We start from the raw sequence: 23,015 nt of genomic DNA, 5'->3' as shown, positions 1-23,015 counted from the left end.
ATAAAGACCTAATTACTTTAATGATTGTGAATATCCGTTCGGCGAAATGTAGTGAACATCCTGTTTGTGAACTGAATGTTAAACTAGTCGTGAAAGGGCTTTACGGTACAGTGATAATGTATTCATTCAAATAGCGAAGGGCATTACATTACGATACTAGGGTATTAACAGTAAGATTTGTTAGTTGAAAAGATGCAGGGTATTTACAGTACAATTGTTTTCATTTGAATGGTAAAGGGGATTTACGGTACGATTTGTTCATTAGAAAAATGAAGGGGATTTACAGTACGATCTGTTCATTAGAAAGATAACAAGGTATTGATTAGCCGACATGCTTACATGGCTAAAAATAAATGATGGCCTAAAGGCCTCTGTCAAGCCATAGATTTACCTGAAAATTACGCAGCTACCTGTACTAAAAGATTTACCTGAAACTTACACGGCTACCTGTACTAAAAGATTTTCCTGAAACTTACACAGCTACCTGTATTAAAAGATTTACCTGAAACTTAGGCGGCTACCTGTACTAAAAGATTTACCTGAAACTTACACAGCTACCTGTACTAAAAGATTTACCTGAAACTTAGGCAGCTACCTGTACTAAAAAACGAATCCTATACTTTGTGATTTTTGTTTTTTCTTTAAAATAGTAAAAAAATTTCTTTAAAAATTATTACTTTAAAAGGCTACCTCCCCTGTACATATACCAAATAACGTATTATTTACTTTTTCCCAAACAATTGTTTATATAAGAAAATACGGCATCTGGACAAATCTAACGACCCTAATGCAGGGGTCGGCAAACTTTTGAGACGGAAGCGACAAAAGCTACAATTTACAAAATTTCCTAGTTTTCATAGAGCCACCAACGTTTTTATTTTAATATTTGATTAGGATTAGGTAAATAACTTTGATTTTTTAAAAAAATAAATAGCTTTAAATTTGAAATAATATTTATTCATGTAAAAACATACACTTGATTCGCCAGAATAATGAAATTAGTCATAAAAAATAACTATAGGACTATCCCAATCCATTTTAGAAGCAGTTAACTTTTTTTTCTTTCTTTACTGACATCACCGGCTCAGGAGGTGCCTCCCATTAGCCAGGCAGGCCCAACACGGCAAACTCCAACTAACTGGTTTGGATATAGATTTGATTACCGTGTATCGGTCACTTCTGTCCTTTGGTTCTCACCAGGCTTATCTTCCACCCCACTGAACGCAGGGTAAACTCGTACCCCACCGTCCTGTATCCGGCTCAACAGTAGGAAGCTAATAACTAAAACACTACGTCACTCCTGTCAAATTAATTATTACTGACGGAAAGGGAAATGCATTCTGAATAAAATAACATTCCCCATTTAACGATATCCGAAAAAGTTTGCACTTCTGCAGTGGCAAGCATGGAATAGCCACCAAGGGGCTGGCTACAGCACGGCTGTGGGGCTGGGCCTGGTGCCCAAGCGGCTGTCAGCTGTCCGTGTACTCTCTACTCCACCTATTCTCATTGTTCTCTGATTAGTGTTTTTATTCTGTTTAAACTTGTGTTTCTTTACAGTATAATTTTTAAAATGAGTTTTGAAAATGAAATAGTATAACTATTAATATTTGTACAAAGAGCTGAAGAGTCGCATCTTGACATCAAAAGAGCCGCATGCGGCTCGCGAGCTGCAGGTTGCCGACCCTTGTCCTAAGGGTTTTTTTTCCGATGGGAATAATGCTTTTTATTTTTGTTACCCTCCAGGGTTGGTCTAATACCGCAAAAAATAGGGAGATCGTTCGTCATTTTATTTATTTATATATCTCATAGCTAGATGTATTGACGGTTAGTGCCCTAAAATCTGTGTTAAAATTACCTTCTGTTTTTTCCATAAATTACAAAGATTATATAGGGAAATACGACTGCTCAGTTTTGACCACTTTGCAGAACTTTCCCGGATATGAAGAGTTTTTTTTTTCAGGCACCCCTGAGTGTTTTTCTACAACTTCACAAAATATCAAGAGGGGGGAGGGGGGGGGGGGGGGGTTCGTAAAGTTTTTTTGTAATATAGCTCAAATTAAGGCGCCGGTCGTCGGTTTTAACCCTCTCTTCGTGGACTTTGCGGCCAACCAGAACCGGCCCTGTGTACTATTGCCCCAAGGAAGGAGCCTGCCAAAAATGAAGTGCCTGCGGCGCCGGGAAGTGCCCTTTGGGCACCCGACCCCTATATATATATATATATATATATATATATATATATATATATATATATATATATATACATTTATATATATGTGTGTGTGTATTTAAGTATGTATATACGGATGTATATATGTATTCACATTTTTTGTAGATGTTGTTAATGTTACACATAAGTTATTACGATTCTCAACCAAACCGTTTACCTCACGCATATCTTGCAACGTGGAGTTAATGTAACTTCCCACTCCCCCCCCCCCCCCCCCCGATTGCTTTAAACTATGCTCAGAAAATACTAACCATTTTATCTATAGTCGTTTATAAATACAGCTTGATGTAGCATGTTTTCTCTATTATTAGCAGGTTTACGTCATGGTGTCACCCTCCCCCTTGTCGGTATTTGTCAAATTTGCACTTAAAAGACTATTTAAAACTCTAATTAATCACTTAATTATCGTTTTTCTGCATATATTTTGCTATTTTTTGCCTTGGTGTCACCCCCATAAATGGTGTCACTCTCAACGCCTCTGGGTCGTACTATATGATGTGAGGTAGCAGCACTATGTAAGGTGTGTTAACATTTAAGTAAGGGTTGGTACCAAAAGGTTCTTAATTAATTTAACAAGACACAATTTTATCTGCGTGTCGTGCTCCACTACAAGACACAATTTTATCTGCGTGTCGTGCTCCACTACAAGACATAATTTTATCTGTGTCGTGCTCCACTACAAGACACAATTTTATCTGTGTCGTGCTCCACTACAAGACACAATTTTATCTGTGTCGTGCTCCACTACAAGACACAATTTTATCTGCGTGTCGTGCTCCACTACAAGACACAATTTTATCTGTGTTTCGTGCTCCACTACAAGACACAATTTTATCTGCGTGTCGTGCTCCACTACAAGACACAATTTTATCAGTGTCGTGCTCCACTACAAGACACAATTCATCTCGTGAGTCACCTTGTGCTGTGACCTTGAACATGGTGACCCAATCATCTGGTACAGCTGTTACGCCACAACTAAAAGATTCACATCTTTCTAAGATTCTAATGAGAGACACGCAGTGTAACACGGTGATACAGCACTGCCTATCGGCAACTATATGTGTATGTGTGTGTGTGTATAAAGTATGGATGTATGGAGACCAAGTACATGAGTAAACAGCTAAAATGCCAAATGTAGCACACATTGGGCCGTCTGGATCCACAAAGAACTAATGTTCTAGAACATGACGTGTGACTCCGTGATCTGACCGTAAAGTGACGTGTGACTCCGTGATCTGGTAGTGTCTCGTCTGCCTACTGTGGCACTTGAAGAAACCGTTGACCCCTTGACCTCAGACTTTATAAAATAGATTGCTTATCTGACGCTTGGTGCTTCTGTTCTCAAGATTCTGGCGAGGGCCGTAGACAAGTTTTAGTAGCAGGAGGAGCGACTGTTAAAAAAGGCACTATTTCACTCAACCAACACCTATATGTATAATATATATATATATATATATATATATATATATATATATATATATATATATAAGTATATAGGCCCTATAAATATGATGAAGCGCTGTTTACTACAACTGCACTAGCCAAACACCTCGCCTCGTTTAACCCAAGCTGTTGGTGAATCTAATTTTTTTGTTGTTATCTCCCTACCGTGTGGTTTTAAAAAAATCCCCACATCATATTTGTACACGCAGATCTGGATTTGGATAATGGTAAACATGTTTGTGTGGGTTTTCCCGTTCTCTCCCTCCCCCCCCCCCCCCCCCACAGACACACCTCACATGAAGGATGTTGCTAACCCCCAGCTAGATCCAACCATTTGATAGTCTTAGCCTAGACCAGGTCTGGGTGATTTGTCGAGCTGAGTTAAGGGGAAATACTGGGAGGTAGAGGGCTAACTTCATTAAAACGCTACGAGCAGAGAAAAGTTAAAAAAAAAATTAACAGGTTAGTTTGGAAGCTCTTTCATTACTGGCATAACAGACGACCTCACAGGCAACTATTTCATCGCTAGGTCAGTGTGCTGATGGCGTTAGGACCAAGGAGCCAGAGATGCCAAAGGGGTCATCCATAAATGAAGTCACGCTTTTTTGACGATTTTTACCTCCCCCCTCCCCTCCGTCACAGAAAGCCAGACCCCCCACCCCTAAAATGACGTCACACCTCAGCCTACAACCACCCTCAAATTTGGTTGAATTTTTCTTAAAACATCGATATTTTCCAAAATCTTGTCTGAACTCTATCTATATAGATCTAGAGTATTTTAATCAATTCCTATTACAATTTATTAAAACAGTTCTCTAATACGCCAAATAACGTCTAAAATTAATCGTCTAACATTACTTTTTTATAATGCAAAAGTGTGACGTCACACCATCTGAACCCCCCCCATCACAAAATTACTGACCCCCCCCTCCCCCTACGAGTGTGACGTCATTTGTGGACGACCCCCAAACCAAACTTTAGGGAGATTATCTCTGGGCGCCATTTTGACAGGAAGTGACAGGAAGGACAACATGGCTTTCATCTAGACCAGGGGTTCCCAACCTTTTTTTACTCTAGAGCACATTCTAAAATATCGGTATGGAGGCGGGCACCACCTATTTTAAATCGACAAACTCCTTCCAGAGGCGTAGCGACCCTTCCCGGCGCCCGGGGACAAAACTTTCGATTTGCACCCCCCCCACTTAAACTTTCGATTTGCACCCCCCCTCAGTGGCGTAGCGAGGTCGGGTGTCACCCGGTGCGGCACTTAATGGTGTCAACCCCCCCCCCCCCCCAGAGGCATAGAGACCCTTCCCAGGGACAAACTTTCAAATTTTCGATTTGCACCCCCCCCCTCGAGTTTTTCTCTATATATTTTGCTATTTTTTGCCTTGGTGTCACCCCCCTAAATGGTGTCACTCGGTGCGGTCCGCACCCCCCTCGCTACGCCCCTGCCCCCCCCCCCCCTCAAACTTTCAATTTCCATCCCCTTCAACCTTTCAATAATGTTTATGAAAAAAAAATCTGTCTCTGTCGAATAGTGAGAGGCGGGCACATACGAATCGTTCGGCGGGCGCCATGGCGCCCGCGGGCACAGGGTTGGGAACCCCTGATCTAGACAGTCATACATAAACCACGTCACACTCATTGGGGGCGGGGGGCTCAGACCATTGTGACGATGTATGAGGAGGAGGCGAGAGTGGTGGGGTTCAGAAAGTATAACGACATTCTTTTGCATTAAATAATTTTTAGAAACTGTTTTTAGCCTTTACTAATAGATGTAGAAAAATGGACTTAGATCGAGCTCAGAAAATATATTTAGAAAGAAATGTTTTAAAACACAAAAACTACAAGAGCACCATGTTTGTCATATTGTACACAAACTTTAGTCACAGGGTACTGTTACATGCACGAAGCTGATACAATACATGGTGTCATAGACTTGGTCAATACTTGCAATGGTTGACAGGAAAAACAAATTAAACTGATTAGTGTTGCCAATAACTGCTATGGTTACCTTAAAGCTGTTAATCTGATTTATTTTGTACTAATTGCTAATGGTTATGTAAAATATATTTCAAGTAATTTTTCTGTTAATTAATGCTCATAAAGGTTACTACCAAATGATTTTTCAATGACGAATGCAACAATGTTAAATTGATTCATTTTATAATTATTATTTAGAAAACAAAACAAGGCAAGGTTATCAAAATTAGTAAAATGTAATAAATATCACAGGCATCTTACGACTAAAGTGACTGACATATGATGTACCAAATAGAAACATGAACTGTGAAAGTCTGTTCGTAAACTAATGCTACATCTCCGTAGGATGATATATGACATTTTATGTGTGTGTGAACACAGAATAACAATATGACATTCACAAGAGCATTTTTATATGGAATATATTTACAATTTATAGTAAATAAAATACTTTGTACATTTTATTTAAGCATATATATTTTAAAAACTACAGAGGAATTAAAACTTCTTAAAAATTCAGATCTTGCAAGCGCTTACAGAAAGTTTGTTTGGAGAAGATTGGCAGCTCACAGCACCACAAACCTTTTCACTGACAGGTCAAAGTTCAAAGTTGATATCAGGGTGACATACAAACAGGTTGAGTTAAAACTAGAACAGGACAAACAATTTAAAGACGTGACACCACAAGAACACACTAGAATTTTGGACGGATAATTTTATAAAAACTTGAAGTGAAATTTGTAAATAAATCAATTCTGATAAAAAAGTCAAATAAATCAGGATATAAATATAACGAGGCTTACATCATGTGAAATAAATAGAAGAAAAAATATCAAAATACCTGCATTCAGGTGCCATCAAGCAGCAAATATCTAACTAATAAGGTAAATAGTTTTATTTTTAACTTCCCTAATAGTTTTTATGTTAGCTACATATGTAAGCTATACATTCTAAAAAATATCTAAGCACAGTGTACAATACTTTAAATTATTCTATTAAAATTGGCAAATGCTGAAGGTCAGAATCTTTTCTCAGACATTCACACTTGATATACTACAAGGTCTTCAATCATCAATTGAATTAAAACATTTCTCATCTAATAAATACAGTATGATTATGATGTATTTAGGATTTAAACAACGTTCATAAATAAATGTGATGGTTTACACAAGACTCAATAAATAATTTGTCTTTTCCAAGCCACCATTTTCACTCTGTTCCCTGTTTACTCTCAACTTTACCTAGAGGCTGTTCCCTGCTTACTCCCACCATTTTCACCTAGTGCCTGTTCCCTATTTACTCCCACCATTTTCACCTAGAGGCCGTTCCAAGCTTACTCCCACCATTTTCACATAGAGGCTGTTCCCTGCTTACTCTAAGCTTTACCTAGTGGCTGTTCCCTGTTTACTCCCAACATAGTTGAATATAGCAGATTGAAGAGCCTGAACTCTCTGAGCCTCCTCCTCTCTCAGCCGCACCAGCTCCAATTCTCTGCCCTTTAATTTTTCCTCCAACATGACAATCTCTTTATCTTTCTCTTCAACTTGTTTTCTGTGTTTCAGCAGTTGTTCTGTAAACATGCATCAAGTTGTACTCGTTAGCTTTAAAAATAATTGTAAATAAAATAAGATAACTCATTAACAAAAAATAAATAATTTTGGCAGCAGTGTGCGAGTGTTACCTGACATCTGAGTGTCCACACTTGCCAGTTTTTCCCTCAGCTCTGACTGGATTGACCTCTCCTGGTCCAGCTTACTCTGATACTTGCTCATCTCAGCCTTGACCTTACCCACCTCAGCCATGGTGTAGTTGTTCTTCTGTGACAGCTCCTACACAGGTCACACAAAGCTACTCAGTTACAATGGGATTTATGCAAGTTTTTATTTGTAGTGTAAACTTTTTTTTAACTGCTACTAAAATGATGTCTTATTATACCAGGGTAAAAAGACACTGTAACACAACTGGTTAAAATTCTACAACTTAAAATCTGGAGGCTGTAAAGGTAAAAACTATAACACCCTTTATTCAAATTATCAGGGAATGGAGAGAAGAAACAATCTCATAAAGACTTATTGAGTAGGTTAAAAGGAAATACTGTTCAAAAAGGTTAAAAGATATTGCCCCTCATATATTTTAAACTTTATTAACAAAAAAACTAATTTAAAAAAACCATAACGAAGTCTCACTAACTTCAGTCATCAATAAGGTTAATTAACTGAAAAAGTTTGACACCAACAGAAAATTAATTAAAAACAATCCTCCAAACCTCGTTAACTTCGTTCATCTGCCTGCGCATGTTCTCAAGCTCCAGCTGCAGGTTGCTGTTCTTGTGTTGTAGTTGTGAGATGGTGGAGGTCTGCTGGTTGCAGTGGCTGTGGAGCTCATCCCTGGACGTCTGCAGCACTCGGATCTTCTCCTCCAGCTGGACGTGACGCTGCTCCTACGGGAAAAATTAATGTCTTTTTTATAAAAATATTGCTGGACAAAACTATAACACCATGCCAGTTTAATCAGTAACTAGAAATATTGGAATAAAAATCTCAGAGATAAACTGGATTCAAACGGATAAAAAGTTCTTACAATAAATACAAATCTCTTTGGCTGCAAAAATAAATAATTTAGCAGGGAAAAGAAAAAAATCTGGAGATGCTATTCAGCACCAATAAAGTAAATTTTCTCCATGAAATGGTTTGCGCTCACCTCTTCAGACTTGAGTCTGTGTTTCAGTGATGCAATCTGCTCTTCAGCGTTCAACTTGTCGGATACATTGGCAGACTTGAGGCGACTGATCTCCTCCTCCATGTCCAGTCTCTGGGATTCCATTTTAGAGATGCGATCTCTCAGTATCCTTTCCATCTCCTCACTTTCTTGCTTCATGCGGGCCATCTTTTCAAACAAGATTCATTTTATTCATCATTATGTGTTAGCTTTAGTCTTCAAACTATCTTTAATGTAATGCAACAAGGAACTTCAATTTTAAAGATTTTTCTTACATCTTTCTGTTTGTATTGTTCTAAATCCCTCATAGCTTCTTTTTGACGTAGTTTTTCTTGTGTGATCCGCTCTGTAACACAAATATAAAATTAAGTTTCTACTGTAAAAAAAAACTATTTTTTTTGTTTGATTTTTGCCCATGCATGAAATCCTTAACTTTTTAACAACTCTACAAATGTGTGAGGTGGCCGCTAGATGACTAGTATTGAGCAGACAATGACAGACTATTTATAGAACTATTTTTTGCCAGCAGGCAATGACAAGCTATTTATAGAACTATTTTTGCCAGCATAAAAGTCCTACAGTGCAAGCCTAATTAAAAAACCAACCTTCAAATTGTGAGCCTTTCAAAGTTAACTCAGACTGGACATGGGTCAGCTGTTCCTTCAGGTCATAAATCTGCTCCTGTTGCTGCCTACATTTTCTCTCTAAATCCTCAACCTATTTGTATGGAAAATGTTTTTCATACAATCTTGTCTTCCAACTATTCCAAAAAAAAAAATTAAAAAAAAAATCTCGACATACTTTATTTTGTAGCTGAATGTTTTTGTCCTGGGCATCTGATATTTCCTTAAGATACTTCAGTTCTTCATTGGCCCTATCCTACAAGAAAGCAAAATGTTTCAGTTGTTATACCCTACTAGATCGTTAATAAAAGTTCTACCTGATTTTTCTTTTGTTTTTTGTCTGTATCTAAAACAGAAATAAACAATGTTGCTCGGATGATACAGAAATTATTGGGATACTGTTTTATTTTTTCAAGGACACAACAGGCTAACTTAGAGTACTGATAGAGTAGCAGGTCATTACCTCCCAGATCAACCTCCCATGTTGTACATTACCACCTCCCCCTCCACCAGAGACAAATTATTATTAAGGTCAAGAAAAGTGTATTATGACTCACTAAAATTATAAATATTTGTTCTTGATATGCTAATATTTGTTCTTTATATGCTAATATTTGTTTTTGATATGCTAATATTTGTTCTTGATGTGCTAATATTTGTTCTTGATAGAGACAGCAGTAGGACATTACACACCTGTCAATTAGACCCCCCCCCCCATCTGGTTATTTAAAGATTGAAATATGGGTAAGTTTGGGTTAGAGGGAGTGGCTAATTAACGGGGTGGGGGAGGACATAGTTGACAGGGGGAGGGTAATGTTCTAGAACCACTTCCCACACGAGGTTACCTACCTCCTTCTCCTTGCGCAGCTCGTTCATGTGACTGACAGCCATCTCCTGCATCTCTGACTTGAGCCGGTTGACTGTTGAGTTGAAGTCATTCACCTTCTGCTCTGACAGGGCCAGCTCTGTTTCAGCCATTGACAACCTACAAACAAACAAACATACAAACATCAGCACAAGGAAACACAATCATAAGGTCATCAAATGTTGAGTGAATGGAAAGAGCATTTAAATCTGTGTATAGATCAAACTAAAATACTAACTTGGCAGCTAATGAGTTAAAAGCACTTTTTCTTTCATCTAAAGCAACTTGGAGGTTACCAATTTGATGAGTTGAAAGTCTGAAAAAAATATTTAAAATTTAATAACCCTTACACAAACTGACAGTCATTTTACTTATAAAAAATAAATTGTGATATAGATATGTATTACTTGTGCAGATATATATATATATATATTTGTAATGTATTAATTTCTAAACAAATTTTTTTTTATAAATTATACTTTTTGAAATGAAATCTATCATAAGCTTTAAACTGGACAGGTTGAAACAAACCTTTGTGATTTTCTTATGACCTCTTCTTGTTGGTCTATTGTTGTTAGAAGTTCATTTAGCTGGGGAATACACAAACATTTGATTGATTGAATACTCAATTATTAGCATATCAAGAACAAATATTAGCATATCAAGAACAAATATTAGCATATCAAGAACAAATATTAGCATATCAAGAACAAATATTAGCATATCAAGAACAAATATTAGCATATCAAGAACAAATATTAGCATATCAAGAACAAATATTAGCATATCAAGAACAAATATTAGCATATCAAGAACAAATATTAGCATATCAAGAACAAATATTAGCATATCAAGAACAAATATTAGCATATCAAGAACAAATATTAGCATATCAAGAACAAATATTAGCATTTCAAGAACAAATATTTATAATTTTAGTGAGTTATTAAACACTATTCTTGACCTTAATATTAATTTGTTTGAAACATTTTGTCAGAAAAAAAAAATTAATTTATGGCAAAAAAGTGACAATAGAGACAGTACCTTACAAAAAGGGACAATAGAGTCACAGTTATCTGAAGTGTCAAAAAGTGACAATAGAGACAGTTACCTGGAGTTTCTTGTCCTGTTCTAGACCTCGAATATGTTTGGCCATTGTTTGAGTGCGTTTCAAGTTTTCATCAACAATTATTTGTCTATCTGCATTATTCTGTACTGCAGTTTCTGGTAAAATCAAGTATAATGAACATCAAACCTATTCTAAAAATTAATAGTTCCCTAATGGAACTGACTAAAATTGGAGAAATGTTAAAAACATCAAATTTTTTACATTAACTTCTTTTTAAAAACAAGAAAAAATTAAAGTAGAAAATGGTTGCAACAGGAAAAGATCTGATACTGCAACAGGAAAAGATCTGATACTGCAACAGGAAAAGATCTGATACTGCAACAGGAAAAGATCTGATACTGCAACAGGAAAAGATCTGATACTGCAACAGGAAAAGATCTGATACTGCAACAGGAAAAGATCTGATACTGCAACAGGAAAAGATCTGATACTGCAATAGGAAAAGATCTGATACACACCGATTGATTTAAGAATGTCTGAGGGAATGTTGTTCCCAGCTAACTCCAGGCGACTCAGCGTTTTATTGCTTTGTAACATTTCTAGCAGCGCTCGCCCTCCAAGTAATCCGCAATTATTCCAGCGCAAGTCTAATACAAATGAAACTTCACTTAAATATAATTCAAGTCAACTGCATGCTATACAAGTTTTATCCAAATAATTAAAAAGTGGAGAAAATTCAACAAATTTATACTTTCCCTGGGGTTATTTATTAAAATTTATAGAACTTTTAAATTTGCGAAATGATGAAAAATATTGACCCAAAGCTTTAAGGTGAACATTCCGCTTTAAGGAGGCAGCAAGCTCAGCAACACTGTCATGACTGATCTGATTGTTGCGCAGGTCCAGTGCCCTGAGTGAAGTGTTGGATCCAACGCCCTCACAGAACACAGCAAACGAGTTATCCAACATTCCCATGGCGTTCCACTCTAGACAGAGGCTTCACAGGATAAACAAAGTTTTACAGTAAGAAACAGTGGCTGAGCAGGGTAAACAAAGTTTTACAGTAAGAAACAGTGGCTGAGCAGGGTAAACAAAGTTTTACAGTAAGGAAAAACTTCAACTCTCAATGTTTTAAAGAATGTTCACTATATCAATAGGAAAGGAACTCACAATCTAAATAAGATATGCCCATTTTCTATGTTAAAGCACTTAAATGTAACTATTTCATCTTTCTTTAAAATGCAGATAAAATTAAAACTTCCAAAAAATTATTTCATGCGAAATTCTGTTTTTTTTTCCCATTTTCTACAAGAAAAAATTGACAAGCTGACCTGACAAGAGATTTATTGTGACACAACATTTTTCCAAGGGCTTCTGTTGCTGTACCTCTGATGTTGTTTCCCTGAGAACATTAGTTACACATTTTGTGAGTTCACTATACTACTGTACAATAAAACTATTGAATGATATTTCAGACCACATTAACTTTTAGAATATTTTTATATGAGTATTTAAAAGGTTAACACAAAACCACATTTGAAACAAACGAATTAAAAGTTTTGAATTTGAGTATAAGTTCCTGTACCAGTAGCTAGAGTAAAACTATCTAAAGTCTTACACAAAGAAAAATGAGCAAATGTAAAACATGATGGGGAAATGATTACCTTAAGATCTAATTTACGACAAAATGTATTGTGTGTGAGTCCCTGGCTTAATCCTTTAATGGCTGAAAGTGTTTTGGAAACATTTTGAACATCATAAACATCTTACTTACAAGGGAAATATGATAATAATTTCCTTTCATTTTTGTAACAAAACATATTCTAATATTTTTAAATACAGAACCCTGACAAGTACACCTGGAACCAATAACTATACTACACAAGTTTAAAATATTAAAGATTGAATTAAAACTTATATCCAGTCCAATAACTTTCCCATTTAAATTGTGTCACATTTTAGCTTTAGTAAGAAAATTTTAGATAGGCTCCCGTGAGCTGCAGTAATAAATAATTTCAATGCTCAGAGAGATTAATCTGACTTCACTATCTCTACACAAACAGATGAATCTGACTTCACTAGGTCTACATCTTAAGATGAATCTGACTTTTAGGAAAAAAACCAAACGTACCATCCTCTGCCAGCATACAGTCTGAGAATTTGATTTCCACAAATGTCCGATCTGATGCTAAGACCTTTCCTAAGACAGCACATGTTTTTGGTGTTAGGCTATTGGTTGATAGGTCTAGTACTGCCTTGCTACTTGAACCAACTGCTAAACTGTCAGGTCAAAGAAATTTATTTATGGACTGCGTTATTTCAAACAGTGTTTTACAAAGCTTTTTGATAATTTAGCATTAAAACATCCGTACTAAAAGGGCAATTTAGCATTAAAACATCCTTACTAAAAGGAAAGTTAGCATTAAAACATCCTTACTAAAAGGGAATTTAGCATTAAAACATCCTTACTAAAAGGGCACATAATGTAAGGTTTGCTGAGTGAAGGGCTACTTGTTAGTAAAATAAATTTTTTGAGCGGCAAATGTCAGTATAGATACTGGTCATTGTTTACGTTAAATTATTTAGTTGATTTTATCAACACTATACCTGACACAAGTTTTATATAGTTGATTTTATCAACACTATACCTGACACAAGTTTTATATAGTTGATTTTATCAACACTATATCTGACACAAGTTGTATTTAGTTGATTTTATCAACACTATACCTGACACAAGTTTTATATAGTTGATTTTATCAACACTATACCTGACACAAGTTTTATATAGTTGATTTTATCAACACTATACCTGACACAAGATGTATTTAGTTGATTTTATCAACACTATACCTGACACAAGTTTTATATAGTTGATTTTATCAATACTATACCTGACACAAGTTATAGTTTTAAATTATTAGCACATCAGTTTTTCCAATGACAGGGTTATATGTAATCAAAAAGCACTGACTTGTTTTAAGCTTACATAAATAAAATACCTCTTACATAAGAGCCTGGTTTGTTTATGAATTGCTTTTGATAAATGAAAAAGTTTTTTATTCAGGCACTTAAAAGAGATTATGGTGGTAGTGGAGGTAGGAACTGCGTGTGATTGGTGGGTTGGAAAAAATGCCATTAGTGGTCATACAATTTGTCTCAAGTCAGGAGTCATTTTACCATGAGCCCATTTGTTGGGAGCCAATATATCTGGCCCTTTTGTCAGGGTTATTTTGACTGGGTTGTTTTGTTGGGGACGGATTTGTCAAGGGCTGTTTTGATGCTGCAACCTCTTAGATAAACTAAATATCTCTTAACTAAATGCCTCTTACATTTACCAAATGCATCTTAAATAAACTAAATACCTCTTCAATTTTTCAAGAACACAATCTTGGGGGTCAATGTGGTGATCTTTGCACAGACGAATGTAAGTGTGTCGAAAATCTTGCATCATGTTGTTTTTTCCTTTTAAACATAGACAAAGTTTAAAGTTAGGTATTAATTATCTTCATTAATTAAAAGTTTTGATATGATATGCATTAACAATTTAAGGAGAACAAACTAGTAATACACCACAACTAACAATAGTAATATCTAAGTGCTAAATTAAATATTCAAATAAAAGTGATAGTGACAACAACAGTCTAATCCAACAATACTGAATAGTGTCATTTTGTTTAGTTTGTGTAGCCCACTGAGCTGTCTACTGCGTAGTGTAATTTGTAGCCTATTATGATCAGTCATTGTACATAAGGGTTTGTGTGGCCTAGCGGTAGACAGCTACACTGCTAACCAGAAAGTATCGAGTTCGAATCCGGGGTCATGTTAGTAGAATGTCACTGAGTTGACACAGCTACGATGAGTACCTAGTTAGGGAAAACAAAGGCGGATGGGCAAAGTGCTGACCATACTACCCCTTCAGATGCCGAGGTCTCTGAAACATCTGCCCCATGTGTCTTGGGCATGAACGGAAAAAAAAAGAAGTGTATATAAACTATTTATAAATAAATTAGCCTGTCACATGACCAATGACCTACTTTTTTTCCGTCATTGTTGTAATGATTGCCACCAAAAACAACGATAACATGATTATATTTTTTAACAATGTTTCATTGTCATATCAGAAACAGATCTTAATATTCATTATTATTGCATATCATTCAATGATACTGATCTAGTTTTAACAATGGACAATTAGTGTTTGATTCTAACTTGCCATTTGCGCATTGTTTTAGCCTAATTGTTAAGAATATCGAGCAGAACATAAAGTAAGCACAACATTAATTACTGTATTTAGGCCTAACATTATTGTCTTAAAAACACTTAGATTTTTTTTAAACTATAAAAAATTATGTTACTTCAGACTTCATACTAAACTAATTTCATTAATTAAAAAAAATTATGCCTTAAAAAAATAACTTGATGGATACAACAGCCAACTAAGCCCGTCCATTTTGCCAGCTGTGTATTTGAATGGGAAGAAATCTAGCACATTTCTGTTGAACAGACTCTAATAAAAAAAAAAGCTAACCTACAAAATCAATCATAGCAGCGTAACTATTTAAAAACAAAGACATTTTTTCACAAATCGTTTTCTAGGCTACCGATTAATTTTTATAATTAAAATTGGCATCAAATTAAAAGTAGGCCTAAATAAATGCTTTTTTAATGGTTTAAGTAATCTTGAACAATAATGAATTAATAATTAATAAATTAGCAGTCATTTTAAAATATTATTGATACTTTAAAAAAAAAATCAATTTTGAAATTTTCATCAAAATGCCTACAATAGTAATAGTAATAGTACATTTTACTTAATTTTCTCACTAAATCTAAAATTTACGCAATTTTCAATTTAAACATGACCATTGGATAATAGACAACGATATTTAATCCATTAGGCACTAATTTTGAAGTTTTTAGTTAGTTTTAAACTGAATTAGGCCTACTTGATTTAATATTTATTGTCAGTCACTGCCATGACATGGCACACCACTCCATGACAACACAACTTACCACGAATCAGTTCAAGTTTTTAATTGGCTATGCACCAGAGTTCCTCACTAGTGATGAACCAAATAGCGGTCACATGGTTTTTAAAAAATAAAAATAAATTGGTTGTGATATGAACGTTGGTCTTTAAAAAAAACAGCTCACAATGTTTGATTTCTTTTTTCATAGACTGATAAAACTAAGAAGGCTTTACGTTCTCGCTCATTTTTGTACCTACACCATTGATATTTTAAATGTTCTACTAATTTTAATTAAACCAACTTTTGAATTTAGCCTCCATTCTCCGAACTAAATTTTAAAATGCTTTTCTGGCATATATAGCCCTGCTACCTATGGTTTGTTTTTATAACGCAAAAACCCCACCATTTGGCTCGTGGTAAACATTTAAAACAGTAATTCTAAGAAGGTCACTGGAACTAAGACAAAAAATCGCTGGAAGTCATGCATTCGGTCCGTACATCATATTGTTGTGAGCAACCGGCCATGCATCTGGGTTAGCGAATGATTTTACTTGCTGTTGCATTTTTTTCATATTTGCAGTTTAGCTAGAATTATAAATAAACTAATAGGCCTAGAGTAAAGTTCCACGCGCGGTCACACATAGCGGAAAATTCCAAATTCCCGATTTTCATCGGGCGCTATTTTATAACCGTTTCACACAGAAACAAACCGAAAGCACTGTATTACTCCGCTGCCATTCTACTGTAATATGTATGAGTCATTTTGTATTCCTACGCATAGTATTTAAGATATTCATGTTTTAGTGACGTCCCTCCTTGCGATATTTTTTTTCCCTTTTTTTTTTGCCTGCGTACGCAAGAACCTGCTTGCCAACGAGCGTATTGTATACGTTTTGATCCAATTTTAATAATTGAAATAAATATTTTACACACTTAAACGTGTTGTTGATTGTATTATTAATTAATAGATTGCAAAAATAATAATTAAAAACATGTTAATTAAATTAATTAAAGACATTAAAAGTTGACCCAGTGATGACTCAAGGGACGCAACTATAATAATCATAACAAAGGGACGTAACAACCACTAAAAGACATAACGTAACATTTGCTTAGATATGCTTGTATGTAGAGACACAAACTAGATTTAGAAGAAGTAGATGATCGAAATAATTTAAAACAGCAGAAAAAAATAGAAAGTATACAGATTCTAGGCTTAGTTTGAAATATAGAGCATCTAGAACTAGGCTAGTCTAGCTCAAGTCGTTGGTTACGCAGCGATGTGAAACCACCGTAATCGACACCCAAGCTGCGGCCACCCCTATTTACCTATCAGGTTGCTTTATTAGCCTTATCTATCGTATGTAAAGTGTCCCGCATATATTGTAGAAGCTATTTATAGTTAACCTCGTTATAAAAAGCTTTGATTGGTTGGTTTTATTCATCTCATCCGGGACCTAGTGTTTTTCATAGGGGGAACTAGAACCGCCTACGACGTCATACCTCGAAACTTTAAAATTTAAAAACTCGACTTCCAGAAGGAGAAAAACAAAAGAATTTGACCTGGATATATTTAGAAATGGACAGGTTTACAGCAGATATCGGTAGTTTCGTATAAAACATCAAAACAAATATTGTACTAGGGATTTTGGTAAAAAAACACTAATCGTCATATAAAAATAAAAATTACATATTCTTGTAGAGCTCAACTATATGAAAACAAAACAAAAAAGATTTTCTGTCTAGCTCAAATATTTTTTTTTTAGCGAATTTTTTTGTGAGGGGTGGAATGCCCTTGCTTTTGCATTGGCCAATTGTGACAAGTCATGGTATACCTGAATAAATTGAGCATAGTTATTTTACTTGCAGTTGTATTTTGTTCATATTTGCAGAGTTGAGCTAGAATGATATATAGAACTTGTATATGCTGTTGAAATAAATAAAAATAATACAGAAGTATATTTTTGTGTTGGCTTCCTTCCATAACCCCAAAAAAACTGTGCTGCGCAAATATGAAAATGTTTCTAAAGCAATGTTTTACAGTGAATGAAAGAACTACAAAGTTAGCAATCTAAAGTAAATGACTTGAACACTGAAATGTGCATATAACTGCATATAACTGCCCCATTATTTTGGGCAGGTGAAGTAGAGTCCATCTTTTAGACATTTTGTTATAAAACTGTGCTGCGCAAATATGAAAAAGTTTCTAAAGCAATGCTTTATATAAATACAGTGAATGAAAGAACTGCATAGTTAGCAATCTAAAGTAAATGACTTGAACACTGTAATGTGCATATAATTGCCTTATTATTTTGGGCAGGTGAAGTAGAGTCTATCTTTAAGCCATTTTGTTAAAAGTGAACTGAAGTTATCTGATCAATGTTTTTATGTGTGTATTGTGTATGAATTCTGATTTTCAGCATATAAATATAACTAAGTAAGGGTAAGTAGAACTTGAATACTTAAAATTACAGTTAGCACATAGCTAGTGTAGTGTATTCTAGCAACAGACAGGTAACCTATGTCTGACTCAGCAAAATTTTACTTCAAGCAAAACTAGAACCAGAGTTGAAAAAATGAAAGACAGGTAGATCTATATTAAAATATGTTTAAAACAACAAGTAGGAGATTTGTTTGTACATTACATAAGAATACTGTTGTTAGTGTATCAAAACTAAAAGCCGGCAGATCGGGATGAAGAAATATAACATTGGAGTCAATGGGGGCAACGTGACCTACTTACGGTGACTACTTTCAAATGAGTATTTACTAATGTCAAAGTCAAAATATCCAAAAATAAATATCATTTCTATAAAAATGGGATGTATCTGCTTTGGAAACTTTCATTATCTAAATGGAAACTTTTCAAAAATCGCGTTTTTAAAGCATTTGAAGTTAACCTTTATACCGCGGTAAGACCAAAGCAGAGACAGCATGCAATCAGATCGCTAAGCCATCAAAACAACTGGAAAACCATTCTACTTTTCATTTAACATTAGGAAATGACCTTTTAAACTTAATTAATTACCATAAATTAAAAACTTATTAGTATGCAAAACTAAATCTCGTGCGCCCGGTATCAGAAAGTAATGGGAGATTTCGGGTCATGTTTTTACCGCGATCTCGGCCGATACCGACAAGCCTAATTGTACGAAGCGATAAACAGGCGATGATCGCACCGGTGTTTTAACCGCGCGTGGAACTTTACTCTATATATTCGGAGCGTATGTATGTAGATCTAGATAGATATTGTTGAACTGAATAAATTGCAAGCTTCCTCGCCTACCCCCAAAAATAATCATAATGTATATAATGTATAGTAAAGTCTAAAGTAGTAGGTAGATATCTAGATCTAGTAGTAGGTTAAATTATGGATTTTTTAAAATAAAATATTCTGTTATTTCAAATACACCATTAAGTTCCTTACCCCTTAAGAGAACATTTGACACCACATTTAAATATCTAGCTTACTCGGTTGACGAGAAAAGAGAGAATTTGAAAATTAATCAAAATTGAAAATGAATGACAAAACAGCGTTCTTGGCATAACATGACGTCGTCGACTTGTGTACACGAGCTTTTAATTCCCGCCATGGTAATTGCGTCAGCTTAGGTAATTTACTCACCGGAAAATAACAAAAAGCAACTGGTTGATAATAAAACTGGATCTAGTTATTTTATTATTTATTAAATTCTACTCTACATGTTATTCATACCATTTTATGAAGTAATGAACACCTGCATAAATCAAATGACCATAATTAATATTTTTATTTCAAATTCTAATTTTAAATAATAAATAATAAATATGCTTAAAATAATATGATAGTAACAGTTATGATCGTTTATAAATACAAATACATTTTACACTCAATTCACATTATATTGAGTCAACAGTGTGGCAGCTGAGGTTCATACATGGTATTTTTTTTTTTTTACATTACATTTTTTTTTCATCTTGAAAACATGACGTATGTGATTTTTTTTTAAAATCTCCAAACATCGTCACTCGCGTGATTGCTTGCTTACGTTTACTATCCTGTGGATGAAAAATCCCACCACGGTCGGTCGCGGGTCACCGTGAGTTCAGCAGGCCTATAGTACACGTCATAGCATGAACACGCGTACACGAGATGGTCGGTGTCTTCACTTCTCTCTCTCTTCCCCCCCCCCCCCTCCCTCTAGCCAATTGAAAAACAGACCTACTTCCCTACTTCTGGTCATTTTTTTTTAAAGTTCGGTCATTTTTTTTTTAAGTTCACATATCAGGCATGCAAGACAGCCAGCCAGTGGCGTAGCGAGGTCGGGTGTCACCCGGTGCGGCACTTAATGGTGTCAGCCCCCCCCCCCCCCCAAAGGCGATTTGCACCCCCCTCAAGTTTTCGATTTGCACCTCCCCCCCTCAAACTTTCGATTTGCACCCACCCCCTCAAACTTTCGATTTGCACCCCCCCCCCCCCTGCAGCCAGCTGTATTAAAAAATATTTTTTAAACTAGATCTACGTCTAGCTTAAAAAAATAAATAAACGCTTAAAATGCCAGTAAACAGATTATTTAGCGCCAAAAAAAAAAAAAAGGGCCGCTGAACGAGCATTTTTTAAAATACGCAGCAATGAAAAGGGCTAACGGCCGATCAATTAAGTCTAAAAAACGCCCGTAATTAGGCCTAGCTCTGAAAAAGGCCACTGAACGAGCATCACTAATTATATAAACGAATAGGCCACGCAGCGTTGACGAGGTTAACCACCGGTCACGAATTAAATTCAATGCAGCTACTGTCGGCCCACAGTGAAGAAAAAATCAATATACTAATAAAATTACTAATACAAAAATAATTTCCATAATTTTACTTTTTCTGCACACGCTACAATTGAATTATAATTAAAATACTAGACTTAACAGTTCATTCCGCAAAAAACAAAAACGAGTTGTTTCTGTGAGGTAACTAGCGTAACAATGACGTCACGATAGTAAACAAAGCGGACAGAAATGTCTGCATGGGTACCTCATATGGAAATTCGATATAAAATAGGCGAATCAACATAACTGTAATTACTCATTATAAATATCTCAATTATATATTACTACTTCTGTGCCGGGGGGTTTCGACCGAGTGCTGGGCCGTTTAAAGCGACAGTTCAGTTTTTCCCAAGAGTACTCGACAAGAATAGCATGTATTAATTAAAACCACATATCTGGCTATTTTTTCGGCCATTTTCAGGCATGGCGTCCATTTATATAGCATGTCTCATTAAAATAATGATGAGAATTAGCGAGATTAGCAGTTTTTTCATTTGTCGTGTATAGGACCCCTAAAATAAACGTAAAAACCGCCAGAAAACGACGCGTGACGTTTCAGGGTCAGAGGTCAATCCAGCCATATAAGCAACAATCCGGCCTACTAGTAGTAAGCTAGAGGCAGAGGCATTGGTCATGTCTAGACTTGAAAAAAATTATTCTTTCTTGAGAAGTTTGAATGTTTTTATTTTCGTGTGTTGAAAACTGAAAGCCTAAATCTATTAAAAAATGATCGACAGTTTTTCTTACTTCTAAGTAGATCTAGAATCTATATAGATCTAGATTCTACTAAATTACAGAGCCTTGTAATCCTTTCGGTAGCTGCAGACTTTCAGCTTTCTGATATTTTTTCTTTCACTTTCATATTATTGTTTTGATTTTTTAAATTATAGTCTTTTGCAGTCGTAGCAGTTAAGAATTTATTTTTAAAAAATTATTTCGCTGTCTAAAAGCATTTTTGAAGCCACTGATTTAATTTATTAAAACAACAATATTTGTTTTAAACTGTTTTTATCAGCGTTTTTTTTTCATAAGCAAAAAATTAATGAATGGAGCCAACCCTTATTTTAAAAAACCCCAACCTAACACCAGTAATGTACTAGGGTGGTCGGATTTCTGATTATTTCTGACGTGTGGAAAAGGCCCGGGGAGGGAGGGGGAAGTGACTGAGCATTATACAATTTTTAAAATGTTTTTTTTAAATAATTGAATATCGGATTTCATAAAAAAGTATAATTCACAAAAATATAAACAAAATATAAACAAGTGTCCATCAAAACGTCAATAGAACATCACGCCTTTTTGTGTGGGTGTTTTGGTGCTTTAACCCCATGCCCCTTGACAAAAAGATCTGAACCCCCCTCCTCAAAGGGTGAGATGTCGACCGTCGTTTATGGAAGATCCCTCATCAAAATTAGATGTTCATCTCGTTAGATCAAGGGATCAACACAGAGGCGTAGCTACCCCACCCGGCGCCCGGGGACAAATTTTCAATTTGGCGCCCCCCCCCCCCCGACCATATATTTTTACATTTATAATTCAAAACAGCAACTAAAACGACCTTTAATTTTTTTCCAACCCATTTTTGCGTCTCTAGGGTCGGTGCCCGGGGACATATGTACCCCCCGTCTCTACGCCTCGTGATCCACAATTTAGTTACAAATCATGGATACACAAGGCGATGGATTGGGTACATGCTTAGAAAAGTCACTGACCAGACAGGCCTTGGAATGGAACCTTTAGGGCCAAAGACGCAAATGTCATTCCAAGAAGGACTTGGCGACGCCGCGTTCCAGATGAGGTTGAAAGGATATGAAGGAATTGGGAACAGCTGAAAAGAGTGTAAGAAGACCGTGGAAGTGGAAAGCTTTGACAGGGGCAAGATGCGCCGCAAGAAACGAAAAGGAAATAAAAACGACGAAGTGATCGAAGCCTAATGCACTCTTAATTAAGGCCTCTGCCATAGGCCCTGTTACCGAAATCCATGTAATGATCATTTAACCCCCCCCCCCCCCCAAGCATTAATTAATAATTAATTTCTAAAAAGAAAAAGGATTTAAAAAATATGGAAGATTTTTTTTTATCAACGTTAAAATAATAAAAATATTAACAATATCAGTCTTTTCGGATACGCTATATTTAGACTGGCATTTCGGAGTGAAATTACATTTACAAGTTTCCTGGATTACTTGGAAAAGCTGGCTTTACATACCCACATTTTCGGAATTATGTTTTTAGATAGTAATGGAAATTGTTAGATCCTAGATCTAGATTCTATATAAATAGGAATAACATTTTAATGCGTTTCAGCC

General features: G+C 35.6%; 1 protein-coding gene across 3 annotated transcripts; it reads right to left on the bottom strand.

Annotated features, from left to right (window-relative positions):
* Positions 1-5,857: 5,857 nt before the first annotated feature.
* Positions 5,858-23,009, bottom strand: LOC131954190 (leucine-rich repeat-containing protein 45). Of its 3 annotated transcripts, none has more exons than XM_059317732.1 (19): positions 22,916-23,009; positions 14,300-14,399; positions 13,066-13,214; positions 12,599-12,660; positions 12,266-12,336; positions 11,753-11,931; positions 11,453-11,581; positions 10,977-11,089; positions 10,397-10,455; positions 10,104-10,181; positions 9,850-9,985; positions 9,179-9,256; positions 8,983-9,094; positions 8,653-8,723; positions 8,360-8,545; positions 7,926-8,099; positions 7,341-7,488; positions 7,046-7,229; positions 5,858-6,974 (listed from the first exon to the last, which is right to left on the bottom strand). In XM_059317732.1, the coding sequence occupies exons 2-19, from the start codon at positions 14,386-14,388 to the stop codon at positions 6,971-6,973; spliced, it is 2,022 nt and encodes a 673-aa protein (XP_059173715.1). In that variant the 5' UTR covers positions 14,389-14,399; positions 22,916-23,009; the 3' UTR covers positions 5,858-6,970. The 3 variants fall into 3 exon arrangements, with proteins under 3 accessions (XP_059173715.1, XP_059173714.1, XP_059173712.1); XM_059317731.1 differs by lacking the exon at positions 22,916-23,009 and adding an exon at positions 15,951-16,486; XM_059317729.1 differs by lacking the exon at positions 22,916-23,009 and adding an exon at positions 21,454-21,621 and having other exon boundaries at positions 5,859-6,974.
* Positions 23,010-23,015: the final 6 nt, after the last annotated feature.

Source organism: Physella acuta, unplaced genomic scaffold (assembly GCF_028476545.2).
Source record: "Physella acuta isolate Inbredline_101_S28 unplaced genomic scaffold, ASM2847654v3 ptg000979l, whole genome shotgun sequence".
NCBI lineage: Eukaryota > Metazoa > Mollusca > Gastropoda > Physidae > Physella > Physella acuta.
The sequence above is the reverse complement of the archived record's forward strand: the minus strand, read 5'-3'. Positions and strand labels throughout refer to the sequence as shown.